This window comes from Ailuropoda melanoleuca, chromosome 8 (assembly GCF_002007445.2).
Source record: "Ailuropoda melanoleuca isolate Jingjing chromosome 8, ASM200744v2, whole genome shotgun sequence".
NCBI lineage: Eukaryota > Metazoa > Chordata > Mammalia > Carnivora > Ursidae > Ailuropoda > Ailuropoda melanoleuca.
This window is the reverse complement of record NC_048225.1, coordinates 94,139,409-94,155,918: the sequence shown is the minus strand read 5'-3', so window position 1 is coordinate 94,155,918 and position 16,510 is coordinate 94,139,409. Positions and strand designations below refer to the sequence as shown.

Genomic DNA, 16,510 nt, shown 5'->3' with positions numbered 1-16,510 from the left:
CCCGCCTCCTGGGCCCTAGCAACTTTCCTGAGTGCCCGGCTGGGGCCACGGAGGCGGGGGAGAGAGGCTGCCCCCGGGCCCAGGGTGGCGCGGACAGGGCAGACGCCCGCGGGAGGTGCGGGCGCTGTCCCCCGGCGCCCGTGTCCCACGGCCGCGCGGGACGCTCCCGCAGCCGCGGGCTCCGAGTGGGCTGGGCCGGCGAGGGAGGGAGGGCCGGGCAGGCATCTGCTGCGGGCTGGAGCGCGGGGCCCGGGCCAGCCTCGCCAGAGCCCTGCCAGCCGCCGTGAGTCATTTCCTTGGAATCCTACCTTTGGTGTTTATTTCCCTTAGAAGGAAACTTGTTTTAAAAAAAAAAAAAAAGAAGAAGAAGAAGAAGAAAAGAAAGAAAGAGTAATAATAGCTCTTATTCTTCAGGAGAGGCGCACGGCTCCGGCACCGTGGAAAGACAACTTGCCTTTGTTCCCAGACACTTGGGGTGTTGTTTACTTTCTCCTGCGGCCGGCGGCCGGCAGGGCTCCGCTCGCTACCTGGGAAGGGGCCCAGGGGCAGCGGCACCGACCCCTGGGGGTGTGTCTGTGCGGGAGCCCAGACGCGGTGCCGGCAGGGGTTCGGTTCTCCAAACCTCACGACCCCAGTCTTGGGCCTGGGATGGGGAGACCTGGCGCCAGGGCTCGGACACCCGTACACCCCATCTTCTCCTTCAGGCCCAGCACCCGCGTTCCTAGCCCCAGGACCTGACCTAAAGCTCCTGGCCTCTCGAAGCTACAGCTGAGAAACGCACTTCCCGGGGCAGACAGGTGTACTGCAGGGACTGGCAGAAAAGCGACATCTGTCTATTTAGACGGGTTGAAGGATTTTCTTCCACCCATTCAGCCCCTTCCATCACCACCACCAGCAGCTGGACGAGCTGTTGGCATCTTGTTAAGCACAGCGTCGAGGTCAGGGGCTTGATTGCACCTGGGCAGCACATTGAAGACTGGCAGCACCAAAGGTGCATTGGAAATATCAGCCCTTTACGGCTCTGCGTTTCAGTGTGGGAATCAGATCTCTAACGGCTATAATGCTCTTAATGTTCTCTAATTTCCAGTGAGGGATGGGGGGAGGGGTGGGCAAAGAATGACCAGAAGCCCCTGTTAGATTCAAGGTGCCACTGAACCTAGCTAGCCTGTTCTGTGTGCCAGCCATTCCTATTAGCATTAGAATGGCTCTCAGGAAAGAACAAGCCTAACTCATCTGGAAAAACCAAATTGTATAGCAACGCCTGGTAACTTTACGATGAATATTTGCTGGAAAATCATGACATTTAGCCCTCAGCCTTCTGGGAATGCTTGAGGTGTCATTGCACTACTTCTAGTGGGTGACAGAGCAGATATGCCGGATCCTGGGCATGGGAGGTTATTTTTTTTTTAAAACCCATGTATAGACCAAACACACTTAAACAGCCTTCTTTTGACTCTACTCACCTCTGATGTTTAAAAAAAAAACACAAATTTTACCATAAATGTACATCTTTGGGGTTATATCTAATATTAGCATCACGTGGATTTTAACTTCTGAACTCGGTAGCAGAATTACAACGTAAATCTCGTCATACAGAGAATAATGACGGTTTGGATCTGCACATATAATACACATGAAGAATCATGTGAAACATTGGTGCATGGCACCACACACTCCCAGGGCTTCACGAATGTGGAACTTGCCTTCTTAATTTATTAACATCCCGGCATAATTTCTCAAGAGACTAGAAAGAAAGGCTCAACTGCAAAATCTCTTCCCCACTCCCAAATAATCCGGAGTCATTCCTGTTTTGTTGAGACTTAGAAATATCGTTTGTGGCACTGAGCTTCTCTGGCTTAGGAGTTTGTGTGTAAAAGTTTCCAGTTCCAGAAAGAAAAACTTAAGAGAAATCAGATATCGTAATGGAAAGAAAGAGCCAAGGTAAAAGGACTATGCTGTGTTTCAAGTTCAGATGCATCCTGATAGGATTTCATATGCTGGAATCAATACTAACAAATAGAAACCCTGAAATCCTTAACAACCAAAAAAGCTACAACAATAAGTCATTAAAATGGAAACAAACTCTTAGGAACATAAAATAGCACAGGGCCCATATAATGTCCTATTAAACAAAGGTAATGGCTTCTAGGGGGCCTACAAATGCTTCACTTTCTTAAGGGGCGTGGATTTGTCAACCTCCTCTGGTTTTATGTCATAAAAGTTCAGCATAGACAAAAAGCTTGGGTCCTATTCCCAGAATCCAGCACAAAAGTGAGTGTGAATTTCAAGCTGGAAAATGATGTTGCAGTCAGTGAGAAGGCTACTGACAAAAAAGCTGTAATTCATGAGCTCCTGGCAATAGCACTTACTGATAAACTGTCTTGTATAATAGGTTAAGAAATTAGACCATTTATGAGAGTCTCCCAGGGAATAAATTATCATGAGGTTTGATACCTTGTTTGGATGCCGAGTTTGAGGAGTGATAGACAGAATAGCTTAGTTTATCAAATCAATGTAGTGTAAATTTTTTGATGACTCAAGAGCAAAATAAATGGCATGTCCCACCATTTCCTCTTAGAGAATAATCGAACCTCTCTCTTTTTTTCTTTTTTTGTAATAAGGTTTTACTTGCAGTGAGTCCCTGGCTGGTGCCTCTTTGGGGGGCATTTTAAAAGAGAAAGGGGTAGGTGGGTTAGCAGCCCAAATCAGCTGGGTCCTCATGCCAGCCACTGACACGGACACTTCCCCTGTTCATCCTTCGGTGAGGTTGGTACGGAAATTAGGATCTCAAAGAGAAGGATGGGTAAAGGATGGAGTCATTGCTGCCAAGAGCTGCTGTTAGCCATAAGAATCTTGTCACTTCAGTGAAGCTATTTCCCCTTCCCCTGGTGGTTTTCCTCCTTGTACCTGGAAGTGGATCCTTGTTAGAACACATAGGTAATCATAATCTCTCGCTGGACAGCAGTGGATTCGCCTTTCCCAAAAACGTTAGGAGCTGCGTAATTTGAAGAAGAAAGCATGCACTAGACCCTTAGCATATATTTGAAAGACAATCGATCTTCAGAAAGCAGGCCTGACATCACTCTTTGTGACAGTTCTTTAAATGGCAAAGTGGGATAGTGGAGGTTCAGGTCTTGTAAAAGGAACCAGCGGTTAATAAGGTGCAGAGGCTTCTCTGCTGTCACCACTGATCTCTGGCCCGTTGGTCTTTTTGCCAGAGAATCAAACTCGCCCCTCCCAACTCACCCTTGACCCTGCCTTGAACCTTAGCTGGGACCAGGTGAAGACCCTGCACCCCAGTGGAAATGGCCCACACCACCTGAGTCATGCAGGAGCCCCGCGGGCATCACGGAGCAGAGAGGCTCCCAGTCTCCCCGCAGGCCCCAGGCAGGGGCGTGAACTGGAGAGGAGGGCCGCAGTGTGGTGCCTCTTGGAAAGTTCCTGCCTTGTGCCTGGGCCTTGCCGAGGAAAGAGTTGTAGGCTGCCTCTGGCCCTCAAGCCCTGGCTCCTGTTTAATATTCTGCCTGCTCCGTGGCTGTTGTGCTTGGCTCCTGTGGGGCTGCGACTCCCGGCTTGAAACTGGAGCCAATTTTCTGTCTTCATCTTACAGTGTTTTGACTGGAGGCAGATCCAGTTCAGGCCGATCAGGGCTGGTGGAAACAACTACCAAGTGTGTCTCTGTCTGCTTCGTTTTGGGAGAAGAAAGTGGAGGGAGCCCCAGAATGTTGTAGAGAAACTGGCCCTGCGGAAAGGAGAGAAGGAGGGGGCAGCCGCACAGCCCCAAGCCCACCGAGCCGCAGTAGGGATTACGGTGGAGATTTTGGCCTCCCCACCCTTCCTGTTTGATTGATTAGCGGATTGCATCAAAGGAGACTCTCGGGGGGATTGACTAGAAAATTGATTTTGCCTTATTAATAGAAAGGAAGTGCATGGGTTTTGGACTTGCCTCTTAGCGGTACATTTTCTGCGGGAAGGTCAGGGGGAAAATGTGTCTAGGAGGCAAAGCAGCTGTCTCAAAGAGGGCTGAGGGGAATCTGAGAACAATAAGAAATGGGATTTTAAAGAACCGCCCATGAAATGCAGATTGCTGAACACAGAGGCTGAGCTAAGAGCAGCAAGAGAGTTTGCTGAGGTTTTCTTTGAAAAAATAATAAAATGTTTCAGGGTGAAGGAGAGGACCGAGAAGTAAAAGTTTCCCAAAGCAAAGGAATGAAAATGTGAAGGCCATCCCCTGGCTGACTCTTGATTAGGGCCGTTCTCCTTCTTTTTTTCTTTCTTTTTTTTTTTTTTTTTTTTTTTATTTTTGGGNAGAGATGACTCTGGTTCTGTCCATGAATAGATTCTGCGAGCCCATTGTCTCGGAAGGAGCTGCTGAAATTGCTGGGTACCAGACACTATGGGAGGCTGACAGCTACGGAGGCCCGAGCCCCCCTGGGCCAGCACAGGCTCCTCTGCAGGGAGACCGGGGAGCCGGTCCCCCACTGGCAGGTACTGCCCTTGAACCTTCCCCGCCCCCCACTGCCTTCTGCAGCTCTGCAGCCAGACTAGTGTCTGGGGCACCCTTCTGAGCTGAGAGAGCTCCTGTTCCAGGGACTCCCCAGGCTGTCTGTTCATCTCTCATAAGTGAGTCCGGGGCTCCAGGGAGAGGGTCAGAGGTGATGACTTAAACTGCATTCAAACCTGAGTCGACATTTCTGCTGCTTCACGTGTAAGTCGTGCCACCTATATTTATAAAAGAACCAAACCAGATTTTTGAAACCCTGAGTTTGGGTTTTGGTTTTTCACCCTGTGGAACCGCATGGTTCTCTCAGAGCTACACGACCCCTGGTGAGCTTGACAATGACATCTTTATCCCCCGAGACATAAAGGACTCTGCACTTTGGGCCAGAAGCTGTGTGTCTCCTCTTTTTATTAAGCACACAATTGGCCTTCGCATTCAGAGGGAAAATTTTTTAAATACAGAAGTATGTTCTTCCTGATTCTTTATTCTTCTATTCTAAGGTAAGTTCCTCGGATTTTTTGTGTAGTACTACTTTAAAGAAAAAAAACCCTAAAATGTAAGCTATGTACTCCTTGAAGTTCATTTGGGATTAAAAGCTCTTTTCTTTCAAAATTAGACCCTACTTTAATCCATGGTTGACATGTTACATTTTTGAAAGAGTAAAAAAGGACTCAAATTTTAAGTTAAATTTTTTTAATTTCATATTTTGAAAAGAGGACTATTATAACTCTGATGTGCAGAGAGTCATTTGCTTTCTTACCCACAGCCGATAACATTTTAAAGTCATTTGGTTATTAGTTCTTACAGTTAAAGATGTATACATTTGAGCAGTGGACTTAATTAAACAATTTGAATCGATACTATCCTCCCCTTTCTGAATTTTGCTGTTTGTGCCTAGAATTAAGATTCTGAGTATTTCGTAAATGCTGACGTAGATCATTTTCCTTTATGACTACCTAGAAATCCTGGCCTAGCCTGGGTCGCAGAATTCTGTATGATAGCAAATATTAAGACAAATGTTTATTTTTAATCATCCCATGTACAGGCAGATATGTAGCCAAGTTATCTTCTATAAGGAAATTAAAGGAAAGTATTTTGTTTGGAGAACCTTTGGCAAACCGCATGTCATTTGTCATATCTGATTTATTACCACAGGATCACATTACAGGGGAATTTCAAATCCTATAACAACATCCAAGATCACATACTTTAAGAGGAAGTATGTGGAAGAAGAGGATTTTCACCCACCACTCAGCAGCTGTAGCCATAAAGTATGTTTTTTTAATAGTCATTATTTTTATTAAGAGTTTAAGATACTTAGTTGCTTGATCCATTTCCAGAAATTAAATTGTTCCACCCAAGTAATGGAAATGAGCCACTTCTCAGCAGAACCATATTAATCGTTGTCACTTTTTTGGGTCCTCTGTTATTTTCACAAGTAGTCGAAGAAAGAGCCAGCAGGAGCTCCTCTACCCAGAAATAACAAAATTATATAATCCAAGGAACATCTTTTTTACAAATGACTTGATTGTTCTCCAGTTGTGTTAGTGGTTATGAGCAGTCCCATGTTTTCACCTGTGTACCGAAATGTACTGTTCTTTCCTGACATCTCCCCCCTCCCCACACTCTAGGTCCCAAGGCCAAAGCCCTTCTGTGTGTGCCCACCTGGGAGCCGTTCCCTAGGGCCTCTCTTGACCCCTTAGAGGTAGATTCACTATCCCTTGAATGTGTGGATGCAAGTAGAAACACGCACTTCCTTGTACACTTATCACATAGGTGTAGTTTGTTAAAATATGTAATTCATTCCCTAGAAAAGACCACATCTAACTCTTTTGCATGGTTAAGAAGAAAATAATGGGATCCAGGAAGTGCCTAGAAGTATGAAACTGGCCACCTAAGCTTTTCAAATACCAGTTCTTTTTCCTTATGTTTCTCTTCCTTTAAAAACTATCTACAGATTTAATCAAGGAGGGTGTAACCCCGACCATAGTTGTCTGAGATGCAGAGAGGGTTTTTAATTTTTCAATTCATCTTCGTCTGTGTCTCCTCTTACCCCCACTCCTTGCCACCCCACAAGCCTGTCGGTCAGGTGTTACGTTGACCTTGCTCATAAAGATGTCGACATGCATTGACAGGTGCTGGGCTTTTCTCTGAATGTATAGTTCCTGCCTTTGGTTAGCCTGGGCTGGCTTTGTTCACAGTTCCTCAGGTCATGCTACCAGGTGGCTTTTTTTTTTTTTTTTTTTTTTTTTTTAATGACCTGGAAGAGCTGGTCGCCCAAACATAATCAGTTTATTTCCTCTTTCATTTCTGTGTTATGGTTGTAGCCATTTCCGAGTGGCTGCTGGATTTGTACCAGTCATCTCCCAGTGATAGTATCACACTACTCAGAAGTGAGTCTTCCCATTTCCTCCCTGTATCTCTCCTCCTGCCTGGCCCCAGAAGGAAGACTGCTTTGCCCCTTCCACTGACAGAGCCTTTCAGGGCCTCAATTATTGTTGTCCCTCAATCAAGTAAGGATAATTGCAAGTGTGAAAGCCAGAGGGACAGTACTGAACGCCGCTCTCATGCTCCTGGCCAGGGTTTGAAGTAGACTTCCTATGACCTGCATTTTGACATCCTTCAGAAGACACTTAACCGACATATACATGAGTATGTATATGTGTGTGCGGGCGCATGGGTTAGTATGCACACACATAAAACTTCAAGTGTTCTAAGAGTACTGCTTGATGGGTTTCACAGAGTGAACATATCCCTGTAACTAGCATCCAGATCAAGAAACAACATAACCAGCAACTGAGAACCCCTCCTTGTGCGCCTCGTTACTACCTCTCTGCCCTCCGGAGAAACTGCTCCCCTGAGTTCTAGCAGAGCAGATGAGTGTTGTGTGTTTCGGCATCTCCCTCACTGGGCCACAGAAGCTCAAACGACCTGACCTGTCCCTGCTGTGGTCTGCCTTGGGACCCAGTTCCCAGGTGCTTGACTACACTGTCAAGGCGGGAAGGGCGGGATGTTAGCAGCACCAGGGACAGCATCCCTAAATGAACCTGGAAGAAACAGGACCCCAGCATTCCCAGATCCAGCAACTGCCGGAAAGAAATATACTGTGATTGCATGTTTACATAGCCCATATCCTCTTAAGTTTTCTCTTCCTTTTTTCATTTTTAGACCATCTCGATTTTTGAGGAACGAGCCCATATCCTGTATATGTCATTAGAAAAGCTAAAGTTTATCGATGATCCTGAAGTGTACCTCCGGAGATCTGTCCTTATAAACAACTTGATGAAACGGATCCATGGTGAAATTATCATGCAGAATAACTGGTGCTTTCCTGCCTGCTCGTTCAATGGCGCCTCTACCCAAGAGTGGTTTATGGCTCAAGACTGCCCTTACCGAAAACGACCGCGGATGGCCAAAGAGGAGTGTGAGAAGTTCCATGCCTGCTGCTTTTACCAAGAATGTGGTGGTCACTACCTAAACCTACCCCTTTCTGTCCATGCTAGTGTCGGAAGTGCCTCCACCACTGCCCCCTCTTCCTCCTCGTCTTCCTCTTCCTCCCCCCCTCTGCCTTTACCAAGTTGTTCCCACCAGGTGGATTTCGATGTAGGCAGCGCACCTGTTTACAAGGGTGATGGCCAGGTACCCGCCAATGAAATCTTTGTCACTAATGTCAGGTCACTAGGTGTTCAGGAAAAGGCCACATTCAGTGATGAGAAGGCAAATAATGACACCGATAGGGATGGTGGCCCCCTAAGCCATGAACCTGTGGGAAACGACCTTGCTTTTGAGTGCAAAGGCCAATTTTATGATTATTTTGAGACTGGATATAATGACAAAAGCAATGTGAGTGAGTCTTGGAAAAAGTCCTTAAGGAAAAAGGAGCCTTCACCAAGTAACAAGCCGTGCTGTGGCAAAGGGAATAAACTATGAGCCATCTTCTCACCGAACTTCGGAAGCATGCCCAGCATGATCAATTAGCTCTCATAAATTTTATTTTGAATGGATTTTATAGTTTTGTACAACTGATAAAATTATGCCATGAACACGCCACGTCGTTTTAATGCCTGGAGAGCAGACCGCAGACATCTCTCCAGTAGTCATCAGCGAGCTACTTGTAAATGTGGTGAGGTTACCAAGAAAACAGTTGACTTAATGCTTAAAAGTATACCTTCGTTTTCTCACAGAAAAGGTCAGTAGATCAGACTGGGGGACAAGGTGCCCTTGTGATCTTTCCATGACCCCCAGGAGCCTGTCACTAGCCAAGAAACAGCAACATGTGTGCCAATTAATTAGGTGGGTAGTTGGTGAGCAAAGCAACATAACCAACAAAGGATGTCTGCTGCTTATCTATGATACCGTATTTTTTTCTGAATAAAAGACTGAAGACAGGGAGCTAGATGAAGTGGCTTCACCGTGCCGTTAAGGACTTGTCTTGAACAGTCTTGCATGACAGATGAAAATAGGATGTAACATAATGAAACACCTATCTAGGTGTGGCAATCAACAATATGTGTAGAAGGGTAATCCCTGCGAGTTCCTGGCTTGCCTGTGATGCGTGATGAGGCAGTTAGAGAGGTGTTATACAGGGCGATTTTTGGTGCCTTACTTTATCTTAATTTTTGCCAATGTGAAAATTAAGGATAAATCAGAGTTACAGCAGGGATTTAACAAACAGGAAAAAAAAATAACACAGGGTGGATCGATATTGTTTGGAAACCGTTCACTTCGAAACTGTTGTGTTCAACTTTTGATTCAACATCTGTACTCTTCCTTTGTTTTTGATGCCCAATTGCTTTTGGATTTGGCATTTTTAGAAAGGGATGGGGGAAACAATAGAGCTGTTAGAAACCAGCACTAAGCTGCTTGAGCTTTTCTATGGCAACGGGTCTGTTGCTGGGGTTGGGGGTTTTTGGGTTTGGGGTTGTTTTGTTTTGTTTTGTTTTCTTGTCCGATGAAGTTCATGAACCAGTGGCATGCGTTATACTTTAATCTGTTTTGCATCATTTCACACGTTTAGATTATAAAAGCATGTGGTTTTTTATATATGACTTTTGCTGTTGATTAAGAAGCACAATGTTAATAAATGATGTGATCAATAAGGTTTTATCTTAAAGAATGTAAAGACTTTAGTTTTTGGGAAGTTATTTTGGAGAAATGGGACTCAGTTGGCAATAGCTACCATGTATTTGGTCAACAGTGTTCTCAATGATTTCTTTAATTTGTACATTTGCAAGAGTGTTCAGAGTGCCCCTCTGACCGTCCGTCCTCCTACTCCAGCCAACTCCTGCTAAACTGTATTCCAATTTCCAAGGTTGCTAATTGACTTGGGCCTCCTTAAACAATACTTCACAGGAACCAAATGCCAGACGGAGGAAATAAGCAAGTCCTCCCAGTTTCTCCAAGATAAAGCTTTTTTATTATTGCTGTTAATATTAAATATAGGTCTCATTCATACAGTGTATGAGTAGGGTCGTCATTTGGACAATGTCCACAAGGACCAATTTTTAAAACATGTTCTTGTGTTATGGCTAAATAGTCTAGTAATGTTTTGTCCTTTATTTTCAATATTTGATAAACATTTGATGTTGAAAACTTAGATGGTAGATGCTTGTATATGAATGTGTTGTAATAAAGTGAGGTTTTCTTGATATATATTTATTAAAATGATCAAAATTCACGAAGATTTTCTTATTTGAATGATCGTCGGCAATGTTTCTCTTTTCCGTTGCTCTTTCTCCTTTAAAAAACTCAAAATGTCTAGGGGGCAGTGGCCACACAGGGGTTCTCAAAATGAGAGACTGCTTTAAGAGGTCAACCTGACAGGTGTTTTGGAGTGGTCTTAGCTTGTGAGTTAGGTTTTGTGGATTAAGAAGCCAGTGTTCATAAACGATGTGGTTGGTTATCAAGAAGGTGTTATCCTAAAGGATCTAAAGATTTTTCATTTTTACAAAGTTTCTGACCAAAAAAAAAAAAAAGTATAACATAAATACTGAATGAATCCTGGCTGATTGCTTTATGAAATGTCAAATTGTCAAAAGGAGGACACGTATGTCAATGGTCAAACAGCTATAGATTATTGCTGGTGGTATTCCATACAACTCTGTATGAAGGTTATTCTTAGAGGCTAATATTTTATTTGATCAAGGGAGAAAGCTAGTTGGGAGCTTAATTGTCAAAGGTAACATTCTTATTATGAATGTAATACGTCCTAGAGATTTAAATAGGAAAGAAATGACATCCTTTTGCTTTTTAGAAGCCCCCAGCATTATCAGATGATGTTCCTCCTGATGGCCAAAGCTGTAAAAGGACAGAGCTGGTGATTTTCCACGGCACTCACCTGAGCTGCGGGCTCAGGCGTCTGCTCAGCAGAACCCGCTGAGCTGCTCTGCTAGCCGGTTAGGGGCCTTTGAATTCAGCAGCATTAAAATCTGTAATTTTTAGTCATTGAGTTTTTGTCTCTAAGACATTTCTAGCATACCAAAAGACATGCCTCGTCCCCACTCCCCTGAAAACCCCCCTAAACATCCATCCAAATAAGAACGTTCCTTTTGTTGGTATGAGAGCATTTAGGGCCTCGTAGGAGCCTGTATCACCATTGTTTTCTATACGCAAACAATGAATCATGGGACACTACGTCAATAACTAACGATGTATTGTATGGTCAGTAACATATAATAAATAAAAATTTAAAAAACAACAACAACAAAAAAGATACTCAGTTTGATTTTTCCAGGTGGCCAAGGCACAGATAATAATTTATTAACTGGGTTCTATAGTGCTGTCTCAGAGACTGGTAAAGCTAAGACATTCTTCACCCCACACTCTGTCTACCCACCTAGGATCGCCTTTTCTCACTGCTGTGCTTTGCTTTAAGGAGAACCTGATAGGGCAGATTCCAGACTTTTAAAAGTTAAATGAGGGGAAATCTTCACTTAAGAAAATGGCCCAGCTCCCCCAAGAATGTCTTTAATTGCTACTCCCTGAGGCATCTAGGTGCACCTCGTTAACCAGATCATTAACCTTTGCCTCTGGTCCTTCCTCTCTAAAAGTGTGATGGTAGAAGATTGTCTGGCAGAGGCAATTTAAAAGAGCACAGATATCATCGTCCTACGCTTCCAACTCTTAAAACCCTGTTATTCTGTCCTTCACCTTGAAGGGGTCCCAAGGACAGGATTACAGTGGCCAGGACTTGGGAGGAAGGTAGAAAAACTCAAAACTGATGGAAGTGACTACCTGACGGCCAGTCACTAATTAGGGTAAAGCATCTTTGGTATGATCTTTTAAGACAAAAGAGATTCAGAACATTTGGTTTAATAAGGGCAGAAGCAAGTGAATGAAGCTTTATTTTCAGGGATCATAGTTAACTCCATTAAGCAGGGCGGCCCACCCCTCCAATCATGAACTTGCATTACAGCTCCACTTAATGACTTCCTTTCGGTGTGTCTAGACAAGAGCTGAGAACAACTTGTAGCAGACATGGGCGTTAAGAGATGTCAACTTCACTATAAATATCAGACAAGGATATAAGGATTCCCATGCCACGCAGCTAGGCGTTTATATCCCTCAAACAAGTTGTGAGCAGAACACGTTTTTGAAAATAATTAGTTGTTCAAATCCATTTTTATGACAGCCCCTTAAATTTGAAGCCATTTCATTCGTAGTTAAGGTTATCCCTGCCAATTTTGCTAGGCTGTTTCAAAAATGAGGATGCAGCAGGCCCTGAACAATGGTGTTTAAACGAGATGCAGAACTGTCCGTGAAGGGAGGAATGGCATCAGTATTTCCGTGATGAGAGACAATGTACGGTTTCTAGTAATTCATTTTAAGATCGCTGTGTTTTTGATTGTGGTTTAACATCTTTTAAGTTACTCCTCAAGGCCTCCATTGCTTCCCTGCAGTTACAGTGCGTAAGCCAGGTCGATTATCAGCACATGGCTAACAGGACTCCATTGGATGGGAGAGCTACATGACCAAGGGTGAAACAGTTACTCCTTCAGAGATTGTTTCCAGCCCTGTGTACATGCCAGATTTCGACTGGGAGAATGCACTTAGGAAAAGCACTTGAAAAGATGTAAGTTATGAATACTTGAATCTCGCATCCTGCCATAAAGTGCACCAGCAAGTGAGTTTAATAAAACATGCTGTTTAAAATAGTCTGTAATTTCCTGTTTCTGCGTTTCCCTTCAGAATCTGTGACAGGCTGAAAAACCATGACTACACGAAGGGCATTTGCACAAGCTCGTCTGGTGGTGTTTGCAAACCATTGCTAAGAGCTTCATTTTCTTTGGTAAACAATTCTCTGGTGGGCTGTCTATGGTTGTTGGTTTTGTTCCTTGGTGTTGGTCCAGTTTGTTAATTTTGAAAATGCAAACTACTTATTCATAGCCTGGAAACACCTGCTTTTGACCACAGTGAAACTGATAGAACGTATGGAGATGAATTAGTCATTTCTCATAAAAGTACCATGTTTTTCTCAACACCATTTTTATAACCGTTCCCTTGATTTAAAATTATAAAATCTTATAAAATGCCATGTTTTGGGGGATAGAACACACATTGAAAACTTGCAGGGACGTAAGTTGTGATCCTGCTTCTTGCCAAGATCCCAAGACAATGGACAAATAGCGAAATTTGGGAGAGACCCAATGTGCCCTGAAGGCCCTGTGCTGCCCTGACTGGTTTGGGTTCAATAGGCATTGCCCTCATCCGGGTCATTCCATGGCAGCGTGTGGGTCCAAGCATCAGGCATGTGATACTCCTTGCCCCCGCTGATACCAGCCTGAGGACTCCTACTGTAGATGTTTTCTGAGGCCAGTGCAACGAGCTACAATCAGATGTGACTTAACTCTGTATCCTGGCAATCAAGAAGCAGAGCTTTCTTAGTGCACTTGGCCCAGCACTCAGGCATCTATAGCTTCCCCAAAACTCACAAAACACCTGTGTGCATGACAGGGAAAAGATGGAGAATGACGGGCTATCAGGTATGGGATTTCAGCAAAAGGTTGGGAATAGATTTCTGACGGAGTAGAGTGCAAGAAGTCTGAGATAGTGCCCTGCATGCATTGCAGAGTGAACTCACTTTCTTTAAGGAAAAGTCTAAAGATGAAAAGGGAAAGACCTTCCTTTTATTTATTTATTTTTTCTGGTCAACTTCTTTATGAAGACAGGAAAACCATTTCAGGGACTAAAGGATTTCCTTTATGTTTTTGCAAGAAGAGAGAAAGGGCTTGTCTGTTCTTTCTGGGAGCTGGGAGGGTTTCACAATATTTTCCAAGCCCTTAGATGTTGTGATTTTCAATTAATCCACCAAACGATCTTTGTGACTGGGTTTAGTTATTAGCCCAAGGTACCACTCTCCTGTTCAGTTCCATGGCACAGAGGTTGTGGGTTTCCTTGGGAGACTGGAATATAGCAGAGGTTTAAGAGTGGGATTTGGAATCACTGCCTAGATGCAAATCCCAGCTCTGCCACTGTAGCTGTGCAGTCTTGACCTTGGCCCCGCAGCCCCTTGGCTTCTTGGTGCCTTGATTTCCTTGTCTGTAAAATGTGGTGACATAATGTACACACTTGGCAAGTTTGCCAGGATTAAAGACTTTAATATCAGGGAGTGCCTGGCCCCTGCCTGGATGCATGTGATGGGAATGCAGTGAATTCCCAATGCATGACATCTCCACTAATGTCCCAGACACCCTGAAGGCAGGACCTTGACAGTACAGATTCTGCTTTTTGTAAATCGCGTTCAGCCTTTTCGGTTCTATAGACCAAGCTTGAAACAAATAAGGAGATGATGTCAAGCCTGCAGACCTAGGACCCTCAGACAGCTATGAAAATAGTCATTGGTGTTCTTGAGATATTTTTAACATATCGAAAGGTTTACTGGAAATCGTAAAATTTCCTGAAAGCAGTTGCATAGGCTAACCCATGGCAGATTTCTTTACTGCTGCTTGGAATTGAACCAGCTCTGGGTTAACACAGCACAAATCAAGAAGAAACTTTGGGAAAATGAAGGCATTATCCTTAATAAATACAATTGGTTTCATAGATAGGATTTCTCAGAACACTGACTATCTGAAGGGAATAAGAGGTATCCCTTATAAATGAAAATATGAAAAACCATTAACCTCTGACTCATCCCTAGGTTTTGTCAAAGTTCAAGCTTATTCAATTATGGTATTATTCTCTTAGATTTAGTTTTTACTCTGAAAAAAAAATACGGTGTTTAAAATATGGATAATTTAGACCCAAAATTATTTCTAGTGTTCCTACATCTGGTAATGGAGACCAAAGAATTATTTTCTTTTGGATAATCGTAACTTGGAGGACATGGCCTACCGTAAAATAACTAAGACACAGTTTTCACCTATTAGATCTCAATTTAAAAAGCAGATTAGCTGGGGCCCCTGGGTAGCTCAGTCAGTCAGGCATCTGCCTTTGGCTCAGGTCATGATCTCAGGGTCCTGGGATCCAGCCCTGCATCTAGCTCTCTGCTCAGTGGGGAGCCTGTTTCTCCCTCTGTCTCTCCCTCTGCCTCTGCCTTTGCCTACTTGTGATCTCTCTCTGTCAGATCAATAAATAAAATCTTTAAAAAAAATAAAAAGCTGATCAGCTAGGGAGTGGTTATTCCTACTTCAAGATGTCATCCTTTTCTATGTTGCCTTTAAACTCGGAGCCCAATGGATGGCTTCCAAATAGGATTCCCTTTAACAAATGACATTTCCATCCCTCTTAACTTTTCAAGAGCTTTTGTTTTTCCATAGGGTGAGGAATACTTGTAGTGACACTTGCTGACTGGTAGGTCTGAAATGAGAACCAAACTGAACCATGTGGTTGGAGAATGAGAAACAGGCACCTAAATATAATGAAAGAAAATGCAGTGTTGTAACATGACCCTTCCAAGACTTCTCTGCAACAGGTTCTCCTCCTACCCCAGCAGGCTCTAGGATCTCACGAGTGGCACCAGTATTGCCATTTCAGCTGAGAGAGGCACTGGGAAGCCAAGACACCTCAGTCTGCCCGGGGAGATCTCGGTGGGCCATCTCCCAATCCTTGTCCTCTCTGTGTCTGGACACCCAGCAGCTAGAGTAGATATTTTATTTTCCTGGGGGTAAAAAACCAACCAGTAAGGATGATTGATTCAAATTTTCAACCAGTCCAGCCTTAACCCAGCTGGTTTTAGCCAAGATGACTTAGTGTAGAGGGGCAGTGAGGTAGGGGGCTGGGGGCATCTCTCTGCTCTGGAAACAGCGTTGGTCCCTGCATGGAAACTACCCATAAAGAAATCATGGGGCCATCAGTCCTTCTGGGTATTGTAATGGATGAATAAATAGACACATGCTAGGAAGAACCCTGGGATGGAATCTGTAAGAATTGATTGATTTCCAACTCTCATTCTCATTACAGATCAAAAAAGGTTTATAATAACTCAATCATTCTAAAATGTTCTAACTTTTTATTTCCCTGCAGTCTATTGTATTGATTTCTGATCAAATGACTGCTGTTTCTTAACAACAAAATTATTACCGAGTTAATGTTGCGAGCACTAGAGTAGGAGTTAGGAGACAGGTTCTTGCCCATTCCTACCACCCACTAGCTGTCTAACCATGACAAACCCCTTAACATCTCTGGGTCTTAATATCCCATCTGTCAAACGATGAAGCTGGACTCAGAGAACATCTAAGATTGGTCTCTCCTGGCCCTAATATTTGTGATTCTAACAACCAACGGATCTTTCTGAAGATTTCCACCTGCATTTTCTACACACATCACCCCATCATTTCCTTCCCTATAATGCCTCCCCATCACCCCCACTCCCCCCTGTCCCTAGTGAAACCGAGAAACTGCTTCTGGATGTTTCTTAAAAGAATACATCTCTTAGTTTTCCTGTCCAGAATGATTTTCTGCATATGGCTGCTAACCTATTGTCTGAAATGCATTCCTCCAGATAGGCCATACTCCCCCGCGGTGTCTCAGTACAGCCCCCTCCCCCTCCCTCCCCAGTCGCCCCCCCCC

General features: G+C 44.0%; 1 protein-coding gene across 1 annotated transcript; it reads left to right on the top strand.

Moving 5' to 3' along the window:
• Positions 1 to 4,313: 4,313 nt before the first annotated feature.
• Positions 4,314 to 10,178, top strand: SERTAD4 (SERTA domain containing 4). Its single transcript, XM_002929012.4, has 3 exons — positions 4,314 to 4,488; positions 5,657 to 5,772; positions 7,670 to 10,178. Exons 1-3 carry the CDS (start codon positions 4,314 to 4,316, stop codon positions 8,429 to 8,431), a joined length of 1,053 nt encoding a protein of 350 aa, XP_002929058.1. The 3' UTR covers positions 8,432 to 10,178.
• Positions 10,179 to 16,510: the final 6,332 nt, after the last annotated feature.